A 24,512-nucleotide genomic window follows, 5' to 3' on the forward strand; every position below is an offset into this window, starting at 1 on the left:
TTCGTTGAAATTCTCCGAACAAAACGCCAATTTCATAGGTAATGACCTAATATTTCGAAATTAATTTTAATTAATTAAAATAATGCTATTTATAATTTTTAAACGTAAAATTGTACTTGTTGTAGAACATAGAGTATAGATTAAATTACAGACTCTATCAAATATTGACCAGCCTCTTGTTTTACAGAAACGTAGGTATCTCAAATATCCGAAGGGTTATAAACACGGGTTATACAATTATAAAATATAATTGCAAAGTAATTCTTTTTTTATTGACCACACGAACTTGAGAGTTCTCGAGAGAGAGAAAAAAAGCTCTCAAGATTTTTAAGCGGCTATTTTCCCTCCTCTACCTCGAGTGTGTAAAGGTATTGGTATTGGTTGGTAGTGGATCCTTGCCACCACCACTCCTTCGTCCTGTTTTTGCCTCGTAGTACACGCGTCGGCCGAGTTGGAATCACGGGCAGGTCGGTTTCGTCCACTGGCATTTTATCAATAAGGGCTCTTTCCTTCAGTTGGCATACCCGGTTGTGTTGAACGATAAAAGCTGTAATTTTATTGTAATAATAGCGCAAATCGTTTATTAAGAAATTAAGAAATGTTTACTTACACTTGGTAGGTACATTTCATGGAAATTGATTAAGCACAAAATATATACTAGTTTGCCATAACCGCACCATATCTATGTTGTCTATGAGGCTTGGTGCCCTTGGTAGGTGTGCAACACAGGCCTAAAATGTACTTAGTGATTATATTCTCTTTGCATTGGACTATCCTAACTAGTAATGATTCGTTATTATACCTAAATTAGAATTATATTAATTGCATCTAGCTTTGTGACCATTGTTTACACTCATGAACAAGAGGCATACCAAGTTAATCTGGGCGCCAAGACGAGGAAAGCAAAGCGCAAGGGCACTAGTTACCTAGCTTTTCTGGATAATACTTACAGCTTGTTCCTTGACTTTCGCAGTTCCTTAGATACATATCGCAAATGTCGTCAAACCATTTCAGCAATCCCTGCAATTCGTCCCACGCGCAGGTCTGCGGTCCGCCTGGCGTGCAAGTCCTCCATAAATGGCAATCGTACTGGGACATGCGATGCGCCCATGGAGGCAAGGTCGGTGCCTGAACATTCAAATGTAGGATCCCATTTCTAAAGCTTCCAGTAAACTGATGTTACATAAATGGTGGTTTCCAGATGTAAACCCACACCACCCACCTGTCCTATAACTAACACTAACAAAATACCAGAGCCATTATTATATTTCAGTTAGAACTAATCTATGCCGAGTGCATGCTGCTACAATTTGAACCTTATTCTTAAGAGGGAAGAGGAATCTTATATTATTTAAAATGCATTTTATTTAGCACAGGTAGGTAAAAAAGACAACAATGCCATTCATCGGCAGATACGCCTCTCAAGCGGATTCCAGCATTTTAAAAAGTTTCTACTAAGTATACCTAAGGTACTACCTACCATATTCCTTAAAAACAGTCAAACGCAAAGAAACCTTTTTATACAGATGTAGAAGTACCTCATGTACCTAATTAATGGATCGTCCAATATCAATGAATGTTTCGTCAAAAACTGATGACAAAGTTGAATTTTATCCACAAGAGTGACAAAGTAATTACGGTCAATGAGACCAAATCCGCCTGCGGGAAAATCCGTACACGAGCATATTTTTTTCTGATTATTCTTCAACAGTAGGCAATAGCGGACAGGACACCCATTTAGACTGCTGAAACTAAAAGCAACTGCTGCTTTGTCAATGAAGTTAACAATCGTGTGCTTGAAACGTGGCAAACCTGCATGTAGCTGGCGATAAAAAAATCTAGGGGCACGGCCGGTAGCAAAGTTTGTTTAAACTTCGTTCCTGGAAACCCTCGCAAAGCTTAAGATTCCACTTTCGAGATATTTCGCTTGCTTAGCACGAGGCCCCTTGTAAAACAAATAACCATTTTATATAACCTAAAACCCTTATCAACGACTACTTACCACCGCAGTATTTTCAGAACCCTAGCTATATTTATGTAGGTATCAGCAGTACCTACCTAAATAACTACGTGGTAACTAGTAACTACAGATAGTACAGACTGATGTAGTGGATAATGTGGTGGATAATCCTACACCGTCGTATTTTCACGGAAATGTACGAACGTTTATACTATTTCAGTCAGTCTCAGTACAAAAAGTAGGTACTGAGGTTGACTGAAGTAGCACGACAAATGAGAACATTTTCGAGAAAATACGTGGTATCGTACTTATACAACTTACTCTGCGAAGAGGTTCAAGTCCCTCGAACAACATCAGAATTGTACATCCTGTAGGTAAATAAATACATTGTAATTATATGTAATATCATAACATAACCCTAAAAATATTATTTATTAATTTTAGCAGACTTCTAATTACAAAAAATGTTTTACTGACCTCAGAAGGTACTCCCTTATGCTTGTAATGTACCTACATGATACTGCCTACTAATAGAGGACAATTCTAACCGTAAAATATCAAACAAAATCAAATCAAAATGAAAGTTATTAAATTCTACTAAAAATACATGAGGAACAGTTGCATTATACCAAATCGAACTGGCTCCGTTTAGCCTATTCTGACAGAATACAAAACTACGGAACCCTACACTGAGCATGGCCCGACATACTCTTGGCCGAATTTTTATTATTTACTATTTTCGTCCAACAAATCATCATGCATGTAACAGTTCGATTTGGTATAATGCAACTGTTCCTCATGTATTTTTAGTATAATTTAATAACGTTCATTTTAATTTGATTTGATTTGATTTTGTTTGATATTTTACGGATAGAATTTTCCTCTCATTAGTGAGGTGAAAAAATTTGGTGTTTCACTCGGTGGCAAAATTTGTTCCTTCGTGCCTTGAAACCCGTATCAATATTAGCACAAGCGGTTAAACAACAACTTTGCCACCATGTAAAACAAATAACTAGGTATAGTCATGGAGCTAATTATATTTCTATGATTAAATTATAAAACGGGACAATCACGTATTTAAGTTTTAAGATAAACCTCCGAAATTTCGAGGAGGGCGTTGTCTTCATGGTCTTGGAGAAAACTGGCTAAAGTTGACACGAATATCTTCTAGCCCCGCGAGTTATTCGAACTACCCACACTTAAATATTGTTAGTGTTGTGTGTCGACAGGTCGACAGAGAGTAACATCCCTTGTGCGCAAAACGTTCAAGTTGATAAACAAGACCAAGTTTAGTGCGGGTAGTTCGAAAAACTCGCGCGGCTAGAAGATTAGCCAGTCCATAGTCTAAAAAACATGATATTCTCTTCCTAGAGTGACACAAGCCTACGTCACAATAACATTGTCACTTTATATAGCGCTATCGCATATTATCATATAGCGATGTCGCGTGATGACGTAGGCTTGTGTCAGTCACGTGACCACGAAAAGACGGGAAGAGAGTACCAGGCGAAGTATATTATTATACATACCATGAGCCAGTCTTCTCCGAGACTATACGGGAACAACGCCGTCCTGTTGTGAACTCGATTTTTTTCTACAAAAGTTTTTTTTTCTTATTTATTTTATAAGCCATACATCTTATGATTAAGTCTGCTTTTTCTATAAAAGTTAAATTTTTTTAATGAACTTATGATAACATCGTCGTAAATTATGCTAAATCTAGATACGCGGTAGCGTGTCCAGCCAAGTTCAAAGAAAAAGGAACTGGCGACGCAGCAACCGTGTGTAATATTACACGAACCATTTCGAACTACTTTTGACCCCTTCACAACTTGAAACCTACTTAACCTACACTAATGAAATTTGGCACATGTATTCAAGCCCCTTAGCTTGTCCAAAATACAAAATTTCATAAACGTAGCTCAAACAGTTACTGATAAATTAACGTTTAAAACCCGGCATTTTTGTGACTGACTGACATATAGATCATAAACCTAACTCACTCCCAGATGACCTAGAAACTTGAAATTTGGCATCAAGGTAGACTATTAGGTGTATATAGAGGAAAAAATCTGAAAAGTGGAAATTATTGATTTTTCGATGGAAAAAAAAAATTAATACTTATAGACCAAAAACCACTTCCAGATGACCTAGAAACTTGAAATTTGGCATCAAGGTAGACTATTAGGTGTATATAGAGGAAAAAATCTGAAAAGTGGAAATTATTGATTTTTCGATGGAAAAAAAATTTATACTTATAGACCAAAAACCTAACCCACTTCTAGATCACTTAGAAACTTGATATTTGGCATGAAGGTAGACTATTAGGCGTATAAAAAAGAAAAAAATCTGAAAACTGAAACTTTTTAACAATTGACCGCGCGTTAGCGAGGGTCTCCTTTTCAGCTTAGGCAAACTGCGTTTATGATGAATACCTACTATAGTAATTTCTGTACAAAAAGTAATGATATCCCAACAAAAACATAAACGTGAAATGAGAGCCAAGTTCAATATTAAGAATATGTGCCGTTGTTGACTCGCTGACAAAAGAATTGAGATCTATATGGGTGCCAAGTTCTGTGTTGTGTAGAAAATCCTGAAATTATAAAGGATTTGTCTTGGCTAGTTTTTACGTATAGACTACTTTTCTAAAATCTGGTTTGTTGGTAAAAACTAGCCAAGTCAAACCCTTTATAATTTCAGGATTTTCTACACAACACAGAACTTGGCACCCATATAGATCTCAATTCTTTTGTCAGCGAGTCAACAACGACACATATTCTTAATATTGAACTTGGCTCTCATTTCACATTTATGTTTTTGTTGGGATTTAAATTACTAAATACAGTTTACATAATAAAAATGAAAAGTGGACTTTTTTGGCAACGTGACAGGTTTTATTTGCCCTTGAGATGTCTATTAAATTAAAATGGTGCTATTTTAGCTTCTAAAGATATTATTTATAATTAATGATAATGACTTAAAATGGTCTCTTACCCACTAAACTCAGTTTTATTAACAGTTCCATGATATCTTTACATTGAAAGTTACTAGTTTATACCTGTGGTATATTATACCGTATAATATACCACAGGTATAAACGAGTAACTTTACAATTTACGTATAATTTATACGTTTATCCTGCACAGGCCACTGTGCCTGTGCAGGATAAACGTATAAATTATGTTAAACTGTTACACTTGTATTTAACCCACAAATGTTAAACTTTTACAGTAATTTAAAAAATGTAATGCGATATGTGAATAACGGTTTTTATTGCTGACATTTAAATATTACATTTTAAATTAAACATATCGAATTTATTGTGATGGAATAAAGTAATAAAAAAATCCTTTTATTTAAAAGGTTTAAAAAGACCATTCATAAACCTGCACTGGTCTGGAAAGGGTAGTTAAACTATAAGGTGCAAGGGGGCAATTTAGACTGCGGGGTAATTTAAACTAATCCAAATATCTTTAAATATCAAAAAGTTTCGTCATCGAAAACGTGAACTTGTTAGTAGGTATACCTATGTAATTAGGATCATTATTTAACTCGGTGCAAATCGGTAGGTACTGTCATAGACTTTAATTGTTAGCCAAACTAAGGTTCAATCTAATTTTGTTGTTAATACCAACGGTATGAAATGTCCAATGTAAAGTAAACCCTAACTGGCTCAACAATTAAACTCCGTGAGTGTACCTTCCTGATGGAAAGGAGCTGGACGCTGCATAAATGGGGCATTATCTATGAAAAGGGACCTTATTGTCGATGGCGCTTACGCCACACAGCGTCGCGCGGCATTGTATTTATATCGGAGCATCATTAATAATGGCGTAAGCGCCAACGACAATAAGGTCCCTTTTCATAGATAACATCACAAATAAAGTCCTCGAACTTGTTGTGCCTCACAAGCTAACATTATAGTGGACAATATTTATTTGCTAAGATTAGTGGCGTAGAACTAAAGTCGTCAAATCTGGAAAATAATATTTATCAGTTTTCTTTTCCTCTCGTAACATTCTCCCTTCCTCGTTAAATTTTGGGTGGACACGTTCGCCCAGCATGAGAGAATCTTGCCAGTAGTGCGTGCTGATGGTGTCTGGCTCGGTGTCCGGACGAAGATCGTAATAGTAATCGATGGTGGGAGAGGCAATGGTTGTGGGAATTGTAGTCACCGGGATTACCTTCTTCTCGCAGATACTATCGTCGACTATTTTAAATACTGAAATAAATAGCCATTCAACTATGAATATAAAGTTAGCAGCTCCAGTACGCCGACTTGTTGTCAGGTTGCGCTACTTATTCCTACTCATATTTTACACACGCTAGGTGAGTAGATTATTAACCAATGGATGAAAGGCACTTATTTCTGCCGAGGTAGTTTGGTGTTCGAACGCAGTGAGAGCGCCAATGGTCCGAGGCTGAAATGATGCCTTTCACCCGAGTCATAAACACTCTACTTTTCATTTGGAATACGAGGAAAGTAAGATGCATGTGTTTTTTTTTAAACATAACTATTAAGTACCTATACATTTTTATAGTATTTCTTGAGAGTACTTTCAATTAGCAAATTTAGGCAAACTACTTCGGCAGAAATGAGTGCCTTTCATCCCTTGGTTAACAATCTACTATTAAACCCAAATTTCAATTGCTTATAGTAAAAAAAAATATAAAAAATTCTCTAGTGCAGAAACGTATCATTTTCTGCACGCCTTTTAGAACAACAATGACTCTCTTTCAGAGCATGAGAAATGAAATTTTTTTTTTCTATAGCAATATGAACCTGCCCTAAAATACAGATAACGAATCATTTGTGCGACTTTTATTTATAGAACACAACATGCTTAGACAACATGCTTATTTGCTGAATCCCAGTTGAGAAATTTAGCTTAGCAGTTATTATTTGAAGAATTTAGATAGATACTAAACGAACACTTGATATTCTTATATAGTTATGACAAACTAAGGGTGGTATTCCACCTGTCCAATTTTTTCGTCCAGTGTGCATTGCGTCTCGCTTTCTCATTAAGCGAAATGGGAGACGCAAATACACATTGGTCCTATAGGTACTTATTGAAAATCATTTTCTATTGGAACAGAGTTGCATTTATTTTGTATAGTTTAATGTTTTAATTTATTTTAATTATTTATTTTTTGTTTTATTTATTAAATACAGCAACACAAAATCAAACAAAACAAAATCAACTCTATTTCCCTCACTATAATTAGATTCCATTTTCTTTAGCAAATTTTGGGGTTTTCATTTGTATGACTGGGCTGGGAGGATAGGTAGGTCTGAAACGCAACTTAAAAATTTACAACAATTTGTGCGTCAAAGCTAAATTATGAAATAAGTTTCTAAAAATGCATAATTTTATTTTTGATCGTACTCATCGATTATTATTTTTTGTTAAAACTTACAAAAACATAAAATTCAAAAATATGATATCGTCGATCCCGGGCACGCAAAGCCATCTCGCTCACACTTACATTCAGTGAGGGTGAGAGAAGAACCTGAGCCCACGGTGCCTTAATTATATCCTCCTAAAGCCCAGCCATACAAACGGGAAACCCAAAATTTGCCAATGAAATTTGAACATATAGTGCAGGCAATAGGGTTGAACTTTATTTGTTTGAAAAATTAACGAAAAAAAAGATATGCAACTCTTTTCCAATTTAATATGGTTTAAATTAGAGATGCCACGAATATTCGGCAACTATTCGGTATTCGGCCTATTCGGCCACTTTGCCGAATATTCGGTATTCGGCCGAATGTTGCCTACTATTCGGCCGAATACCGAATATCTGTTGCACCTACCTAAAAAAAATTACACTAAAAAAATAACCAAAAGCTAGGTACCTAAGTATATTTAATATTTACAATGTATTCTTGGAAAGTAGTTAAATACACAGGCACGTTTTTGAGAATTTTTTGATTACAAAATATTTTATTTTTATGATGGGTCTGATTTGATTGACTCTAACTACATAAATTAATTCTGTTCAACATAAAAATATAACTTAGCAAACGTTTTGCTTTGTTGGCGAACAGTTTTCATAATAATTGTGACTCAAAATGTTCGCATGTCATGCCGAATATTCGGTCGCCGAATATTCGATATTAGGCCGAGACAGGGGCCGAATAATCGATATTCGGTATTCCGCCAAATTCACTATTCGGGGCATCTCTAGTTTAAATTTCATCGAACCGAAGAAGTACTATAGGTAGGACCTTGGGCCTTAGAAGGATATAACTAGAAGGCGATTATCGGCACGATTCGGGAAATGAATTAGACAATGACTAGATTTGAAACAGTAAAGATATGTGACGTTCCACGGCAAAAGGTACCTTATGGCGGCTGGCGCTTACACTATTATTAACGCCGCTCTAATATTCGGCCTGGGCAATGGTACCTTTTGCCGTGGAACGTCACATATCTTTACTATTTCATATCTAGTGCATCTCTAATTCATTTCCCGCCGTAACTCGCGCTGTAACTGTTTTAAGCAGTGCGGTATGGTTTATACTCCTGTAACTTACATTTTTGCCCTCTCTCTTCGCAGTTGATCTTGAACAGTGCACACTCGTTCTCAAACTTTGCAATGGTCGCGTCTTCTTCATCGTAACCACACACAGCTTGCCCGTGGGACTCACACGAATTCAGTCGAAAGCAATTGTAGTTAGAAACTCCCTCTTCCGCCTATATAGGTCATTTATTAATTTAACATTCAAACTAAATACAAAATGGTTTTATTAAAAACCAGTTGCATTTTGGTTAATTTCGACTTACCATTCTCCTGACAGATGCTTGTATCTGTGTGGAATATATCACAATAATTATGCATCCTGTAAAGATAAGACAACCGGCTCGATTCGGGAAATGAATAAGAGTAAAGATATGTGACGTTCCACGGCAAAAGGTACCTTATGACACTGGCGCCGCGATTCGGGAAATGAATTAGAGATTCACTACTTACGAAATAGTAAAGATATCTTTACTATATCGTATCTAGTTCATTCATTTCCCGAATCGCGCCGAACGTAGGTAGTAACAGCATGGCACTTCAGTCCCTTATTCATTGGTTAATTGTAATTATGACAGCTACTATGGTAACTGTTCTTCGCTTGTTTTAGTTATGTAGTTTTAAAATGATTAAGAAGGGGCAAACTCAAAATTGTAGTTTTTATATTGAATTTTTACACGTTTTAATCAAGGACAAATTCCATCATAAAATGCATTCGAAAACTAGACTACATTTACGATGGAATTTTTTTTTTTCATTAAACGTTAAAGTTGGGTCGATAGAAAAAAATCACGAACACGTCTAATTTTCATTTATTTTCAATTGTACAGTGTTACCCTGTAGGTATACGATAGAAACATAATTGTAGCATAAACAGCTAATGATATAGCCGAGGGATTTGACTAGAGAAATTTTAAACAGAAGTATACCTTCAGAGATATTGAGGAAAAACTTTAGTTCTTTTCTAATTTACTGGCTGTACCCTCTTAAAGAGGCCACAGTGTGAGCTAAGAAGGGTATGTGTAATATCGTAAACTTAGCGACTCCTTTAACTCGCTCCGCGCTCGCCTCGCCTTAACTCGCTCCACGCTCGCCTCGCTTTAACTCGCTCGCAAATCGCCAGTGAGATATGGCCCTAAGACCCGCTCAAAACGCCATATCACTTGTATAATTGACGGTAAAGGGTAGCAATAGAAGTTATTTTAGTAGGTAAAAAAAAATAAACTGTTTATTTCAAGAAAAGTATAATTTTTTGGCCAGTAATTTAGCAAAATCTACATTTAGGTATATATATATATATATAGATTGTTAGCTGAGACAACAATAATGCGTTCGGTTTTTCTTAAAACCTTATGTCAAATTAGGCTTTTAGCTGCTGCGTACATCTCCGCGCAAGATTATCTGCGCGGTTAGGAAAGTCTGCGCGACATGTGATTATAATTAGCATTATTGTCATTCAACAAATAAAGCACGTACTCAGGTGAATTTTATGTTTTGATTACTGGCTTATCAGTGACCGTGACCCCGGCTTATATTACAAAAAATCAAACTAATAAACTTACCCATTCCAACATTTTGGGTGATCATCGCAATATTTTTTCTGATTTACATCACAACTAATTTTTATGCCAGACCAAACATGTACGTAAACCTCTACTAGTGAAATTAAATTCTAGTTGCGGATATTAAATAAAAGACAATAACACGCTTCAATCGTTTAATGTTAAAATTCAATGACGTATCCAAATCAAACGAGTTGCGTGGAAGGCTTGCACAAATTGTGTTATCTTACTTATAAAAGTTATAATTATAAAGAATAGAATGTACTATACTAGGGAGGCTGTCTATTTAGGTACTTTAGGTTGTACCTATTTTTAGCTTGTCTATTCTAATAAAATAGGTACAGATAGTCCAAGCTATATTGATATCTACTTAATTATATACAACAGTTCCCTAGGTTTTGTGTAAAACGATTGTATAAGTAAGTATCGAGTTTTGTCGAAAAGTAACTTTTTGAAGCATTATGTATGTGCTGCCAACATGATAGACATGATATGATGATGATGTCAGTGTAATTTAAACATTAAATAAATCTTAATGTAAAATTATTTCATACATTCATATCCATCTTATACCGAGATGGAAGCTAAGGTCCACACATGTTCTTGTTAAAAACTGAAGATTGGAAGTGGAAGTTCGATTCTTCTGCGTATTGTTCGGCGTGTTGTTGTTGTGCTCGTGGACATCGTTGTCGTGGGCATAGTACACTGTTTTTCACTAGTTACTGTGTAATCTGTTAAATCAGTAAATAAATATTAGAACCAGAGAAAAAGTTATTCAGAGTTTGGTCAATGAGAAATTATTATAGGATTAATAAGTATTTCATTCATCTGTAAAAAATTGAATTTCTCTATTGAACTCTTCTGCCAGAAATGTGGATCGTGCCGTTTTCATATCGGCCTACGAAGTATAATATTTATATTTATCGTTAGCAATTAAACGCTAAGCTAATTATGAGGAAGTTACCCAGTTATAGTTTCAGAGACAGTTGTAATTATTTTAATTTTACAAAGTGCGTTTTATACCAGTTTTTGATTTGCAGTTATAGTTTAGCAATTCAATGCTAAGCTAATTATGAGGAAGTCGCCCAGTTATAGTTACAGAGACAGTTGTAATTATTTTAATTTTACAAAGTGCGTTTTATACCAGTTTTTGATTTGCAGTTATAGTTGAAGACTGCGCACTCATCGGGGAACCAGGTGGCGAGCTTCAGGCGCGGCTCTCTCGCGCACACGGTGGTGTGCGTGGCGCGGCAATACTTCGCTCGGTAGCACCAGTAGTCGTTCATGATAGACCCTTTCGTACTAGGCTAGAGTACCAACAAAAATATTTAAATCTGCAGAGCTAGAATCAGACCAAGCTAACTCTACACCGGTTTGGCAAGCGACTGAGGGTAAAATGCCACCATAAACGTCAAATTCCTATATGAAAAAAGCTGAATGACTTCGGCACTTTTTCAATGCAAAATCGGTGCAGAGATAGCTGAGATTAGACGAACTGCACTGTTCCATTTGCGTCAATCTGTTCAAAGCAATTTTGTCTGTTAAGTCAAGAATGGAGATACATTAAAATTCAATGGGAGATCGAGTGCTTTTTTTTTCAAAATTTTCGTCAAATTGGTTATGTACAGTCGGCAATACTATTCCCTTAGCACCTATACATACAAACTTCTATGCTTTACCTTTTCTCTACAGCAGTTACCAAAGGGTACAACCGACAGTTAGCAATGGGTATAGTATAGCAATAAACGGTAGCGTGGTACTAGCGTGTGCTACGGAACAGATGCAAACCGCATTTTATTTTCATGGTTTCTAAACGTAAAATTTGTTTCGCAATAAAAATGGATTATGCGATCGACAACACAAACGCAATTCTTCCTATTCGCGATTCCCATACAATATGGATTCCACACAACTGCAATTTACTACATTCGCGATTCCACACAGTTGTTTTTTTTACGCAATCGAGATTTTTCCTATTCGCGATTCTACACAATATTTTTTCGACGCAACCGCAGTTTACTAAATTCGTGATTCTATACAGGCGTTATTTTTACACAATAATACCTATAGCGTTTCATCTTAATAAATTCATAATATTTTTTACTCGGCCGCAATCAAGAGGCACTGGTAGGTGGGTAGGTAGTCTAGTAGTGGGAGCGGGCGACTTTCAACCCGGAGTCACGGGTCCAAAACCCCGGCTCGTACCAATGGGTTTTTAAGGAACTTATGTCGATATATGATTTTTTGATATTTACCAGTCGCTTTTCGGTGAAGGAAAACGTCGTGAGGAAACCGGACTAATCCCAATAAGTTCTAGTTTACCCTCTGGGTTGGAAGGTCAGATGGCAGTCGCTTTCGTAAAAACTAGTGCTTATGCCAATTCTCGGGACTAGCTGCCAAGCGGACCCCATCAGGCGGGAGCCGTGGCAAAACCCGGGACAAACGCGAGGAAGACGATGACTCGGCCGCAATCAAAATATGATTCTAAAATATCGTTAGCACAACTTTCGAGCAACACGGAAGGGAGGCGGCATTCGTAGGTATTATTTCCCCTCTGCCTAGGTACAAGATCAACTGATCTAGCGCGGGTAATAAATCTAGTTGCGCTCGGATTTTTAACCAGACCAAGTCCAGTCGCGAGAGTCTAGTTACTATAGAGGGCCGTTTTCTCAGGCTTTAGGTTAGTTCTCGCTCATGTCGTAGTCCGTCACTAGGTCAAGTGGGATATCCTTCGAGCAACACCGGCTTCCGACACATCGGAAGGGAGGGGCCCAAGCGATATCTCACCGTACAAATCTTTCTGCCATTTTTCGCGGGGGGAAAGGTGCACACAGTCGCACTTCTCACACACTTGCATACAAAATTCAATCTGTAATGACGACACAAATACATAGAAAATGACACACGTCAAAGACAAATCTTGCAAACCTCGATCTCTTTTTGTGTACGTACGAGTGACAAGTGTCACAACACGCACACTAACACATTTTCGTTGAAGGTGGTTGAAGTATGTTATTGTATTCTGAGAGATGAGAAGTCGGATTTGTCGCTCGACCGATCCGCAATTTGTACTGAGCGAGCAAAATCGATAAATCCAACAATTACATGAGACTAAAATATAATAATTGTGTTTGAATGTAATTAAACGTATGATATGTAAAAAAAATATTATATGTGAAATGTAACACTTTCTTTTTGTAAATTTGATGTCCCCGACCTCTTTTTATAACAAAAAACCGAGCAAACAGGCATTTTTGTGCAGCAGTGTTCACGCGCGCGTCTGGACTCGGTCTAGTGAAAAATCCAAGTGCAACTAGTTTTATTACCCGCGCTAGATTAGATTGACGCGCTAATCTTGTACCTCGGCAGAGGGGAAATAGTGCGAATGCCGCCTCCCTTCCGTGTTGCTCGAAGGGGATATCATTTGAAAGAGCTCAAATAGAATATTATAAAACAATATCAATGTCATATTTGACTGTTTGTGAAAACTTGTCAAAAAACAGTTTAAGGTACAGTATGTATAACAAATTTTATATTAAAGGAAAAAATTGAAAAATTTACGCTTCCGGCAGGACTTGAACCCGCATCCTCCACAATCCGTGTGTTGCTCTTAACCAATTGAGCTACGGAAGCCTACCGACATCGCAAATCTTTCCATTCCTTTCTTTATGTAAACACGCCTTTGGGGTGGCGTATAGCGACATCTACCGAAAGACAATTACATCTTTTTAACGGCACCGGAGTCTCAAGTTGCATTGAGAATTCACCAGTAACAATGTGCTAACCCATACTAAATCATTTTTTATCAAGCAGATACGTTTGGAATATATCGCTTGTAGACGTATCTGCTTGATATGGAATCACGAATGTAGTAAACTGCAGTTGCGTCGAAAAAATATTGTGTAGAATCGCGAATAGGAAGAATCCCGATTGCGTTAAAATAACGCCTGTATGGAATCACGAATGTAGTAAACTGCGATTGCGTCGAAAAAATATTGTGTAGAATCGCGAATAGGAAGAATCTCGATTGCGTAAAAAAAACAACTGTGTGGAATCACGAATGTAGTAAACTGCAGTTGTGTGGAATCCATATTGTATGGAAATCGCGAATAGGAAGAATTGAGTTTGTGTTGTCGATCGCATAATTCTAAAAAATATCTTCATTTATTCAACGCCATTGACCGTTACAGACGTCATATGACGCATGTAACATTATCAAAGACGGTAACCTTAATGGTTTCAAATAGTTTCAAGACTTTCAACCAATCATGGATGGCGTGTGTGGAAACTTTTTGGATATGGCAAATGGCGATCTAAAGTTTTATTTCTTTTTATAATGGAAGAAAATACGTGGGTATTTATCTGAAGCATTATATTTCTGTACAGTCAAGTGGTAATGGTTAGTTTGGAAAAATCGGAGGTAAATCCTTGCATTTGTCCATGTCCGTTTTCCGGTAATCTGCAATGGTATATTACAAGTACATTAAATTTTAAAATGTTTTTTCTGGCGACTAATTAGATTATCAGTGTAATTAAATTCTTGAGTTCAATGGATTCCCTTATTCTAACTCACCAGTTTTGTGTTGGCAGTTGTATTCGGTGATATCGCACGAGTCGAGAAACCGTCGCACTCCTTTTGTGGCATCTATGCCACATTTTTCCACGGCATTATGGATACAGACTTTTGCGTCAAAACATATCTAGTTACATATAAAACTTAATTAATAACTATGACGAAGATTGACAGCTAATAAGTAAGTACTAAAAAGACAGAACACCGACAGAGACCCAACTTTAAGTTTGTAAGTACTCGGGTAGTTAGAAATATAGTAGGACTACCTATATGATCCACTCTGACAAAAAGCATGAAGCTGAGCTGGTGTCTAATTTTACAGTTAATATAATAGAAGAGGAAATATTAAATATATTAAAAACGTGTCACTCACGTATTTTAAGTCGAAAAACGCTCGACATGTTTCACTCCGTACCGAGGAGTGTCATCAGGAGCTTGCGTTTACAGTGACGGACCGGCGGCGGCGATGTCGAGCGTTTTTGGACTTAAAATACGTGAGTGACCCGTTTTTAATATATTTAATATGTCTGTCTCACGGAAGTTTTGTTATAAAAAAACATATTTAAAACTTAATGCCATACCACATCAGATTACATAAGTGAAATATAAACTAAAGTTTTTCAAGGTCCGTTTTTCAGTCATATCACGGCATCATAATAATATGTATCCTTATTCAATGCTACAGTAATTATTAGGCTCTTTCTGTTCCCTACTGAAATTTACACTCTTTATAGTTTTTATTATGTATTAAATATATAAATTAACGTTAACGGTCTAACGATCTTTCTCGGTCCGTGCATGTTTAGAAGAAAGTTTTTCCGTGATCGTTCATTTTTCATCCATAGTACCTAAAGTACTTACATTGGCCCCATCTGCACTATCTAAAACTATCCCGATGGTAACAACTGTAAAAAACAACAACCAAATGGATTTATTAGGTACCTATATGAAAACTTAGGTATCTGTAGATAACACGGTTGATTTCATATAAACAGCAGGCGTATTATAGATGGCTATATTTATTTATTTTAATCTTTATTGCACAATACATGAAGGTACAAATGGCGGACTTAATGCCTTAAGGCATTCTCTACTAGTCAACCAATGGGTCAAACCAAAAAGTGACAGTTATTTTATCCGCGTCGTAAAATAACTATCACTTTTTAACACCGCGGGGTAGAAAGTGACGGACACCGTTTTATGACGCTGTCATGTAGACAAGAACGACCATCATATCCGTACAGAATATGTTATGTTGACAGATGAAAAGTCAATTTAGACTGAACCATACGAGATACCTACTTTGATAAAATTCGGAAGCCTGTAGGGCTAAGATGGTCGGCTCTTTATCATTTGTCACCATGCCTGTCACGTTCCATAAAATATGTAAGTGCGAAAGTGACACATGGCATGACAGGTGATAAAAATGCGACCATGATACCGCTTCTGGAAACATTGATGCCCATGAGGCCACTAAAATATAATGTTTTTTCTTACTGAGGAATATGACGCTGAGCATTTCTGATTCGACGCTGCGCCGTTCACAAGTAGAGGCAAGATAATAGCTTTAGGTTTTGTTCACAAAATGCTACCAGCATGTTGTTTAGTCTAAATGTATTTATTCGTTATTACATAGATACCTAGTTGTTATATAGGGTTAAGTTCTATAGCCGTACCACGAGTTGATACTTGACGTTTACGTAAGCGACTGCGTAAACTCGATCGCAGTCCTTCTCGCTCGCACTGATGTATTGGTGTGATAGAGATGGAATGCGATCGAGTTCTCGCAATCGCTAACGTAAATGTCCACTCGTGGTAACCGTGCTGCTCTATTGGCTAGCCAATCTAGACCCGACGCTGAAAGACTGTAAAGGAACGTCTTGACAGGTCGTTATCGTAGTATGTAAGGTACCTATAACCGGAAAGGAAAGTATTTTTCGGCTCGGCGTAGGGTGACTGATACTGAAATTGGTCACAATTGCCCTCAACTTTCTTCTAGTCCTGAAAACGACCCCCAAATGTTTATGCTGTAAATGCATGTTACTGTCTGTATGTTACCTCATCACGCTTAAACCGCTGAAGTGATCAGGATAAAATTCGATATACCTACACATAAGACATATAATAGTTTTTACATTTAAATAACACTTATTATAACATTTATTCTAACAACTCATTTAATGTTTTTACAATATTCTGAATTACTAAAAAGTAAGTTTGTGTGGACTTAACTTTACAGCAGTAAAAATGCGCAAGGACACGACGTAAAATAGCATTTTCTAGATTAAAACTTGAAATCGTAAAACTACCATTATGTAGTAACAAATGTGATTGAAAATGTTAGAAATATATTTTAAGCAAATACTAACTGTGGTTAATTTATTTTCGATGCTTGTCTATATTAACTTTATTCATAGTTATGAGTTAAAGGAAACCATCAATAGAAATGTAAATATGGTAAAAACAATGTAAATGCTATCATAGATAACCTTGGTACTTAAATCAGTAAAATACTTAGCGCTGGATTTCTTAAGTAACTGAATGTTTAAAAATTAGGTTTAATAACCCTTAACTTGGAGTATTTCTACAGAAGAGTCGCAAACCTAATTACTGTGATCCGGATGTTTAAAATTTTAAAATCAGGATTTTCGGGACAACTGGTGTCTTTTCTGTAGACATTACAACAGTAACGATATAGATACATTTTTCGAAGACTTTTATCGTACAACTTTTAAGAAGTAGACGCTTTTAACAAGCGATATAAGGATAAAGTAGGAAAATTATGCTTTAAAGTCCGTTTATTTTATGATGTCCACGGGAAAGATGTATATGTAAAATATGTATACCTAACCTAAACTCATACCTAGTAAAATAGTTTTTGATCCTTATATAATATGGACGTTTATTTTATATTTTTTCTACTAAAAAATACTAAAAATTGAAAGTAAGGGGGCATCCATTAATTACGTGAGCACACAAACACGATAAACGCCTTTCCACTCAAAATACAAAATTTGCAAGATCTCACGTGAGATTGTGGGAAGAGGAGGGGGTCGAGACAAATCTCACGATATCTCACCATTCAAAAACCCCTCACGTAATTAATGGACGCCCCTAAGCTATGGCTAGATGTCTGAAATGCGACTCTCTGAGAGAGAAGAATTAGATTTATAATGCGTTTTATGTTGTAAATAGCGCTTATAGATCTTGAAATTAAATTTTTGAAGATATTACTATTATAATTTTATTCATACATTAAAAACACAGAACAGTAGGCAGTAAATACCTTTATCTACACACATATCATAAACTCTCTATGACGCCTTCAAAATCCGTAAGTAATGGCCCACATTACGATAAACTGTTTTGTTACAGCAAATTTCTTATCTGTGAAAATGTGGTAATAGCTTCATTACTATATCAAAATCGATTTGGTAATGCATTCAAATTTCGAACATCTCTGAAAAAAAAGCAATTTGATTTGACCCCTATTCTAATATCAGTCGAGATGACGTTTTATTCGAAATCAAATGACAATTGCCTTCGAGCAACACCGGCTTCCGACACATCGGAAGGGAGGGGCCCAAGCGATATCTCACCGTACAAATCTTTCTGCCATTTTTCGCGGGGGGAAAGGTGCACACAGTCGCACTTCTCACACACTTACATACAAAATCCAATCTGTAACGACGACACAAATACATAGAAAATGACACACGTCAAAGACAAATCTTGCAAACCTCGATCTCTTTTTGTTTACGGACGAGTGACAAGTGTCACAACACGCACACTAACACATTTTCGTTGAAGTATGTTATTGTATTCTGAGAGATGAGAAGTCGGATTTGTCGCTCGACCGATCCGCAATTTGTACTGAGCGAGCAAAATCGATAAATCCAACAATTACATGAGACTAAAATATAATAATTGTGTTTGAATGTAATTAAACGTATGATATGTAAAAAAAAATATTACATGTGAAATGTAACACTTTCTTTTTGTAAATTTGATGTCCCCGACCTCTTTTTATAACAAAAAACCGAGCAAACAGGCATTTTTGTGCAGCAGTGTTCACGCGCGCGTCTGGACTCGGTCTAGTGAAAAATCCAAGTGCAACTAGTTTTATTACCCGCGCTAGATTAGATTGACGCGCTAATCTTGTACCTCGGCAGAGGGGAAATAGTGCGAATGCCGCCTCCCTTCCGTGTTGCTCGAAGACAATTGCATACAATATTGACAAATCCCGCATGTAAGTTGGTATCGGACGATATGGTAATCGACGCCGACTCTAATTTGTCTCTGAATTAAAAAAAAACTACGGATGCGTGACATGCGTGAAAAAGTTTTCTTTTGCCGCCATTTGACGTACAGTTTATATTTTATTTAAATTGTAAGTAAAAAATAATTTGTTTTGTTGTTTTTAGAGTAACTATAACAAAAGTTTCGTCTAAAATGTGCGATAAAGATATTTCGGAGACGCCAGCTCATATCCGCGAGTTCCGCTAGAGAGGAAAGTGCCCCAATGTCGGCTGTAATATGAGGTTAGTGAATATATCATAGAAAGTTTATATAATATGTGTGTAGATAAAGCAGTGTATGTAACTGTACATAATTAGGCATTAAAACACTCGTGTGATACTATTATGAAACTCATTTCATTCGTTTCATAAACCCACACTCGTATTTTAATGCCTTTCATTATGTAGCAGTCACATAAACTACTATTGTTCCCAGGATTGCCATTTGCCGTGTCGACACAATTGGCAAAAGATCTGTGGCCGAGATCCTCACAAAATAAAGACAAAAGTTTTCAAAGATGCTTGCTCTATGCAAGAACACAACTGCAAATTTTCTACCAGTAAGTGCAATCAGATAAGACTGACTAGATTTACAACGACTGAAGACTAATAATAACAAAATAGCTTCATAATTTTTATTTTTTAGATTTTAAAGTGACTTCAAGAGACAAGTGCCCGGAGCTAGATCGACTACAAATTGAAATCTTTTAATGCCACACGAAGTTTTATAAAAATATAAAAAGATTCAAGTATAGGCGCAGTATTATTCCTATATTGTATCCTTACCCCTAGCTATATCTCCCCACTTTGAATAGGTACTTTAGGATTATGTGGTGTAATGTGTAATATGGACATAATAAATATATGTAGATATTATAGTGTAGTAAATAAAGGTAGTGGACCCCGCAGTAATTCCTCAGCCAGAAAAAACTTTACAGTATGATAAAGTATCAATAAATAAAAAGTATTGTATAAATTTCCAAAGAATAATAATAATAGAATTAAAGTAAATACCTAAAGTCTTAAATCGTTAATATCTTTTTACGGAAACATGCTCCGTTCAAACTTTCTTCACCAGACATATTCATGTAACTTATTGCAACAATATATGAAATATCAAAAAAATATCCTAGCAGAAATACCAGTATAAAAAAAATAAAATTTTTTGGCGTGTCTTGGACCGGAAAATTGCTCAGTCGAATTTTTTCACTGGAATGCCATTTTATTGCCGTTTTATACCTACAAAATGAAAATCTAAAAATTTTCCACTCTCAGTTTTTAATAGTTCTATAATACATACATTTCGATACGCATTTTTTTTGGATTTTTTTACCCACTACGCCAAATTATATTCTAAGATCATATAAGAAGAAAAAAATGACAGAGCAATTTTCCGATGAAAATGAGCGTCAAAAAAAGGAAGTATCATAAAAAAATATTCTCATGTTTGACAAAACTTTTAGATTTTTTTCTAGTATCACATACTGATACAAATAACTTATTTTGTAAAATAGATTTGGACTGAGGAATTACTCGGTTCAATATATAATCAGATTTGTGTTTTTACCTAACTTCGGAGTATTTTTTTTTTGGATATTTATAATGTTAGTCTCGGCTCATACTATACAATAACCAAGCTAAATTTCATCGACTGAGAAATTAATGCATGGGTCTCCATACAACAACTTGCTTCATTTACTACACTATTATACAATAATGTCATTAGACTCGGCTCGCTTTACAACAATACGATGAACTACATATAATAATAAAGTTTAACTATACTGTGATGGCTGAAAATTTGCGGCAACACAACACCCTAATAGAAACAATATTTGGTAAACAATGTTAATTAAGCGAAAACCTATTGTTACAAAACTTATACTAAGCGGATGTCATTAATATGTAGTATTTACTTCGTCAACAAGCCATTGTACATTGTCTCAAAGAGGAAGTTTAGACCACGAATATATAACAAGGTTTTAGTACATAAACACAAAGTGGCTTACCAAATGGCTGGAAGCCCTGGATTCATTCGAATTTGGGCCGTTGGAAGAAGCTGTCACAATGCCTTCAATCAACATAGTTACAGGTATTCGTTAAACAAGGCATTACCACACAGTTTTTAGTTACTTATTTCCAAAATACTCTTAATTTCAATTGAATTAGACCACACCATATAAACACACCTGAATACATAGCACTTGGTCTACATAAAGGGTAAGGAAAAACTACCTACTATATAGATGCCTACCAAACCATAATTTTACTTTTTGGTGCGAGTAGAACAAAATTTTGCTATACCTACAATACATCTCGCGTCGAATAATGGTGTCTGTGTCAGTTCATCTTTATATGGAGTAGCTGTCACGTAAAATGCTAATAGACAATTTTTGTAAAAAATTGTGAATATACGGTAAAACATATTTATTCAATATTTTTTAAATTAATTAAGATCAACCAAAAGAGACTTGAAGGAACTTTAATGTCACGTCATAGGGGTATCATTAAGCTTGCCATACACACCAGGGTATGCCTGCGCAGGTAAGGCAGTTAGAAATCTGCAGAGTCGAATGCCACATAGGTACGCTCCTTTTTACCTGTGCAATTGCAAAACTGTGCAGGCATAGGATATGCCACTGTGTATCGCCAGATTAAGACGCGAGAAGTATAACAATTTTAGTTTTGCCCCTCAAACTAAAAGTACAAAACTAAACTAAAATTCGTCGTAAAAAATTTGCAACACACGTGCACGCTGAAAGGGTTAGGTTAAATCTAGCTTACTTGTTCCAGTCGTTGTAATATTCTGCTACTTGCTATCGCTTGCAGCCAGTCATGGCCCGCCTAAAGAGCGAGATCAAGAAGACATCGCCATGGGAAAAAAGGTATCTTACAAGCACTAAACAATTAACGCCTGTTAGTTACATTTATACACCGTGACCTTGTTATCATTATCAATTATCATTGGCCAAATTGAAACATAACCAACTGAGTGAGAAATAATAAAACACCTGTTATTTCTTTTCATAACGTAGTACATTTTTTTTAGGAATAGAACTACAAAGTTGTCTCAATAACCTCAATTTTGTGTCTAACTACGTGCCCAGTTTATTTAGAATGTTTTTGGCCGTTGTATTTATTCGCTAACACCTCTAATTGGCTTACCTACTTAGCTGTGGCGGATTAACTATAGGTACCTACTCAAGAACAATAATAGCTGTTTTTATTGTACCTACCTACTCCCATCTCATATAATTTTAAGTAGGTACCGGGTGAAGGCGTGTTAATTTTTTTATCTCAAAAATAACTCATGTATTTATTAAGTTACCGTCATACATATGTTTTAGTTCACACTTTTATTGCAGACTATACTTTATCTGCTTTGAATGTCTGTCAAGTAATTCTAGAGATCTTTCTAATATATTTTCGAAGAGTTCCTTAATCTTCCGACTGTATGTATCATTAGCTATATGTTAGCATATTATTGCATTGTTGTATGCCAAATTTCAGCTAAATTAGACAACGGGAAGTAGTTTAAAATTAAATAACTTATATATTCGCGAACCTAAAAAGTGTGTAAAAAACGTTCCAGCACGGTGCCAAGTGGTGCAGCATGGCAAAGGTGTGCAACCACGACCGCGTGCCGGTGTGCGGCGTCAGCCACGCTGGAGACATCATCGGCTTCCGCGACCTCTGCGACATGTTCGACTTCAACTGCATCAGGAAGCGGAGTTTGTATCTCATGAATCATTCATTAGTATGCTTGCATTAGCAAACTACTATTTTAAAACCCCCGAAAACCTATTACAAAAAAAATGCAGATTTGATTGACCAGTTTCGGAGGTATAATATTCATTTCTATTCCATTGAGGGTAACAAGTATATTTCCTGTACCTACTTGGCTGACATCACAGCATTCATAGCAATACGCAGAGCCGTAGTTTCCATAATTGCGCAATGTTTTCAGAAAATAATGTTTCTTTACCAACAATAGATAATGACATGACTATGATTGTATGTTACCTTATGAAAAATCAAAGAATATACCTACACCTATGGACATTTCCTGTTGGAAGCTTGCTGTATCCTGTAAGTTCAACCTGATACTCAATGAAAGGCGCTGCCAGTGCTACACGCAATTCCTTTAAATAGCACAACAGCTGTAAGCTGTAATTTCGCGTTGTTGCGCAGATTAAACTAAAAGGCCGACAAAACAAACCAGAGAATAAAATGTAGGTACATGGAAAGGAAAGGAAAAGAAGGAAAGTAAGATGGACGCATATTGATTGACTGAGCTAACATTGCCAACGACAGTAGGTAGGTACCTTATAAATTATAAATACTGAATCGCAAAAGTTACTCGTATTGTCTTTTGTTTTCAGACTACAAGCAAACTAGCTGTCCTGCTGACAGGAACTTCCTGACCGCATCCAGAAAGCCCACCAACATTTATTACGATGAATAACATTATTTCAATCTAATATTTATATTTATAATTTTTATATCTGGTTAGTGTACTTTGAAAATTTATACTGCAACATGTCGTACTTTTATTTGAAATTAAATTATTACATAATAAACTACACTAGCTATCAATGATACGAATCCTACCATTTAAGTGCCCAGTTTCTATATACCTACCTATTATTAATCGCATAAGTATTCATCAATTTCATCATAATTTTTAATAATAAAATATATTTGATGACCTTTATGATGGTTGCGCTTTATTTATTTATTATTGGGGTGTTGTGGGCCTTTGAGTGCCACGTCGACCAAGCAGTGATCTATTGTGACGGCCCTTTAAAGTTCACTACTAAATCAGGAAATTCCAGATTGCTCTGTACCTCATAGGGTTGCAGTACGTGTCGCCCTAGGTAGGTACTTCTTTTTGACAGTTCTTTTAGGACTAGTTATTTTTCCACAGGAACAGATAATGTGCAATTGTGCATAGCAGTCACCTCTGACTCCTGGCAGAAACTGCATGTCGCATCTTGTTTCTTTCCGATTTGAAACATGTGTTTGTTCAACTAACAGTGGTTGCGCTTTAATCGTCTATCTTGTCATGCGTCAGTCTCTCGTATACCACGATGCTATGATGAGTTGATGACCGAAGATAGAGGCGCGACTATTTATTGCACGAAAATACAACATAAATGGACACCAGAAAATTGCATTCCCTAACAGTCAATCAGAGGTCTCTCAATGGTCCAAAGTGATTATAGGTACTTATCTACTTAAATATATAAAATTAGTATTTTATATATTTAAGTAGATCATTCCACGCAGACGAAGTTGCGGGCAGAAACTAGTGTTTCTGCCCGCAACTTCGTCTGCGTGGAATGATGATGATGATAATGATTGAATTAAACTACCTACCTTATGTCCTACCTCTGATCTTAATCTATCTGCATAGGTAACAGATATACAGACACAGTTATTTTCGCATTTATAATAACTATAACGAACTGCGAAATTGCATGGACGCATTGTAAATTCATAAAGTGGCCATGAATTTTTGTGGCTGGATGTACAGTAAGCTGCAGAGATAACTAACCCCCCTACAAACAAGTTTCTATGCAGGAGGGTCA

At 36.1% G+C, this 24,512-nt stretch overlaps 4 protein-coding genes, 2 long non-coding RNA genes and 1 other non-coding gene across 10 annotated transcripts in view; 3 read left to right on the forward strand and 4 right to left on the reverse strand.

Annotated features, from left to right (window-relative positions):
* Positions 1–229: 229 nt before the first annotated feature.
* LOC134796253 (uncharacterized) lies at positions 230–5,209 on the reverse strand. Of its 2 annotated transcripts, none has more exons than XM_063768307.1 (5): positions 5,159–5,209; positions 4,958–4,993; positions 2,282–2,328; positions 951–1,128; positions 230–547 (listed from the first exon to the last, which is right to left on the reverse strand). In XM_063768307.1, exons 2-5 carry the CDS (start codon positions 4,986–4,988, stop codon positions 336–338), a joined length of 468 nt encoding a protein of 155 aa, XP_063624377.1. In that variant the 5' UTR covers positions 4,989–4,993; positions 5,159–5,209; the 3' UTR covers positions 230–335. The 2 variants fall into 2 exon arrangements, with proteins under 2 accessions (XP_063624377.1, XP_063624371.1); XM_063768301.1 differs by having other exon boundaries at positions 4,958–5,021; positions 5,159–5,189.
* A 324-nt stretch (positions 5,210–5,533) lies between these two features.
* LOC134796224 (uncharacterized) lies at positions 5,534–10,290 on the reverse strand. Its single transcript, XM_063768269.1, has 4 exons — positions 10,051–10,290; positions 8,755–8,810; positions 8,505–8,664; positions 5,534–6,185 (listed from the first exon to the last, which is right to left on the reverse strand). The coding sequence occupies exons 1-4, from the start codon at positions 10,073–10,075 to the stop codon at positions 5,911–5,913; spliced, it is 516 nt and encodes a 171-aa protein (XP_063624339.1). The 5' UTR covers positions 10,076–10,290; the 3' UTR covers positions 5,534–5,910.
* A 29-nt stretch (positions 10,291–10,319) lies between these two features.
* Positions 10,320–16,268, reverse strand: LOC134796320 (uncharacterized). Of its 2 annotated transcripts, none has more exons than XM_063768418.1 (4): positions 16,121–16,268; positions 15,485–15,528; positions 11,195–11,357; positions 10,320–10,781 (listed from the first exon to the last, which is right to left on the reverse strand). In XM_063768418.1, exons 1-4 carry the CDS (start codon positions 16,140–16,142, stop codon positions 10,657–10,659), a joined length of 354 nt encoding a protein of 117 aa, XP_063624488.1. In that variant the 5' UTR covers positions 16,143–16,268; the 3' UTR covers positions 10,320–10,656. The 2 variants fall into 2 exon arrangements, with proteins under 2 accessions (XP_063624488.1, XP_063624494.1); XM_063768424.1 differs by lacking the exons at positions 10,320–10,781; positions 11,195–11,357 and adding exons at positions 14,408–14,509; positions 14,624–14,750 and having other exon boundaries at positions 16,121–16,265.
* Positions 13,611–13,683, reverse strand: Trnas-gga (transfer RNA serine (anticodon GGA)). The gene has a single exon. It is a non-coding gene; the product is annotated as a tRNA-Ser (tRNA).
* Positions 16,269–16,333: 65 nt separating the features above from the next.
* Positions 16,334–24,512, forward strand: part of LOC134796577 (uncharacterized) — a 70,426-nt gene continuing 62,247 nt past the window's right edge. Inside the window, exon 1 of the long non-coding RNA XR_010144964.1 lies at positions 16,334–16,377. This is a non-coding gene — a long non-coding RNA (uncharacterized LOC134796577). The remainder of the gene's footprint in view (positions 16,378–24,512) is intronic.
* On the forward strand, positions 16,921–19,675 carry LOC134796513 (uncharacterized). Of its 2 annotated transcripts, none has more exons than XR_010144939.1 (3): positions 16,921–17,080; positions 19,358–19,481; positions 19,568–19,675. It is a non-coding gene; the product is annotated as an uncharacterized LOC134796513 (long non-coding RNA). The 2 variants fall into 2 exon arrangements; XR_010144940.1 differs by having other exon boundaries at positions 16,924–17,071.
* On the forward strand, positions 20,918–23,504 carry LOC134796331 (uncharacterized). Its single transcript, XM_063768440.1, has 4 exons — positions 20,918–21,013; positions 21,715–21,806; positions 22,514–22,652; positions 23,304–23,504. The coding sequence occupies exons 1-4, from the start codon at positions 20,989–20,991 to the stop codon at positions 23,384–23,386; spliced, it is 339 nt and encodes a 112-aa protein (XP_063624510.1). The 5' UTR covers positions 20,918–20,988; the 3' UTR covers positions 23,387–23,504.

Source organism: Cydia splendana, chromosome 1 (genome assembly GCF_910591565.1).
Source record: "Cydia splendana chromosome 1, ilCydSple1.2, whole genome shotgun sequence".
In the NCBI taxonomy this organism is placed as follows: domain Eukaryota; kingdom Metazoa; phylum Arthropoda; class Insecta; order Lepidoptera; family Tortricidae; genus Cydia; species Cydia splendana.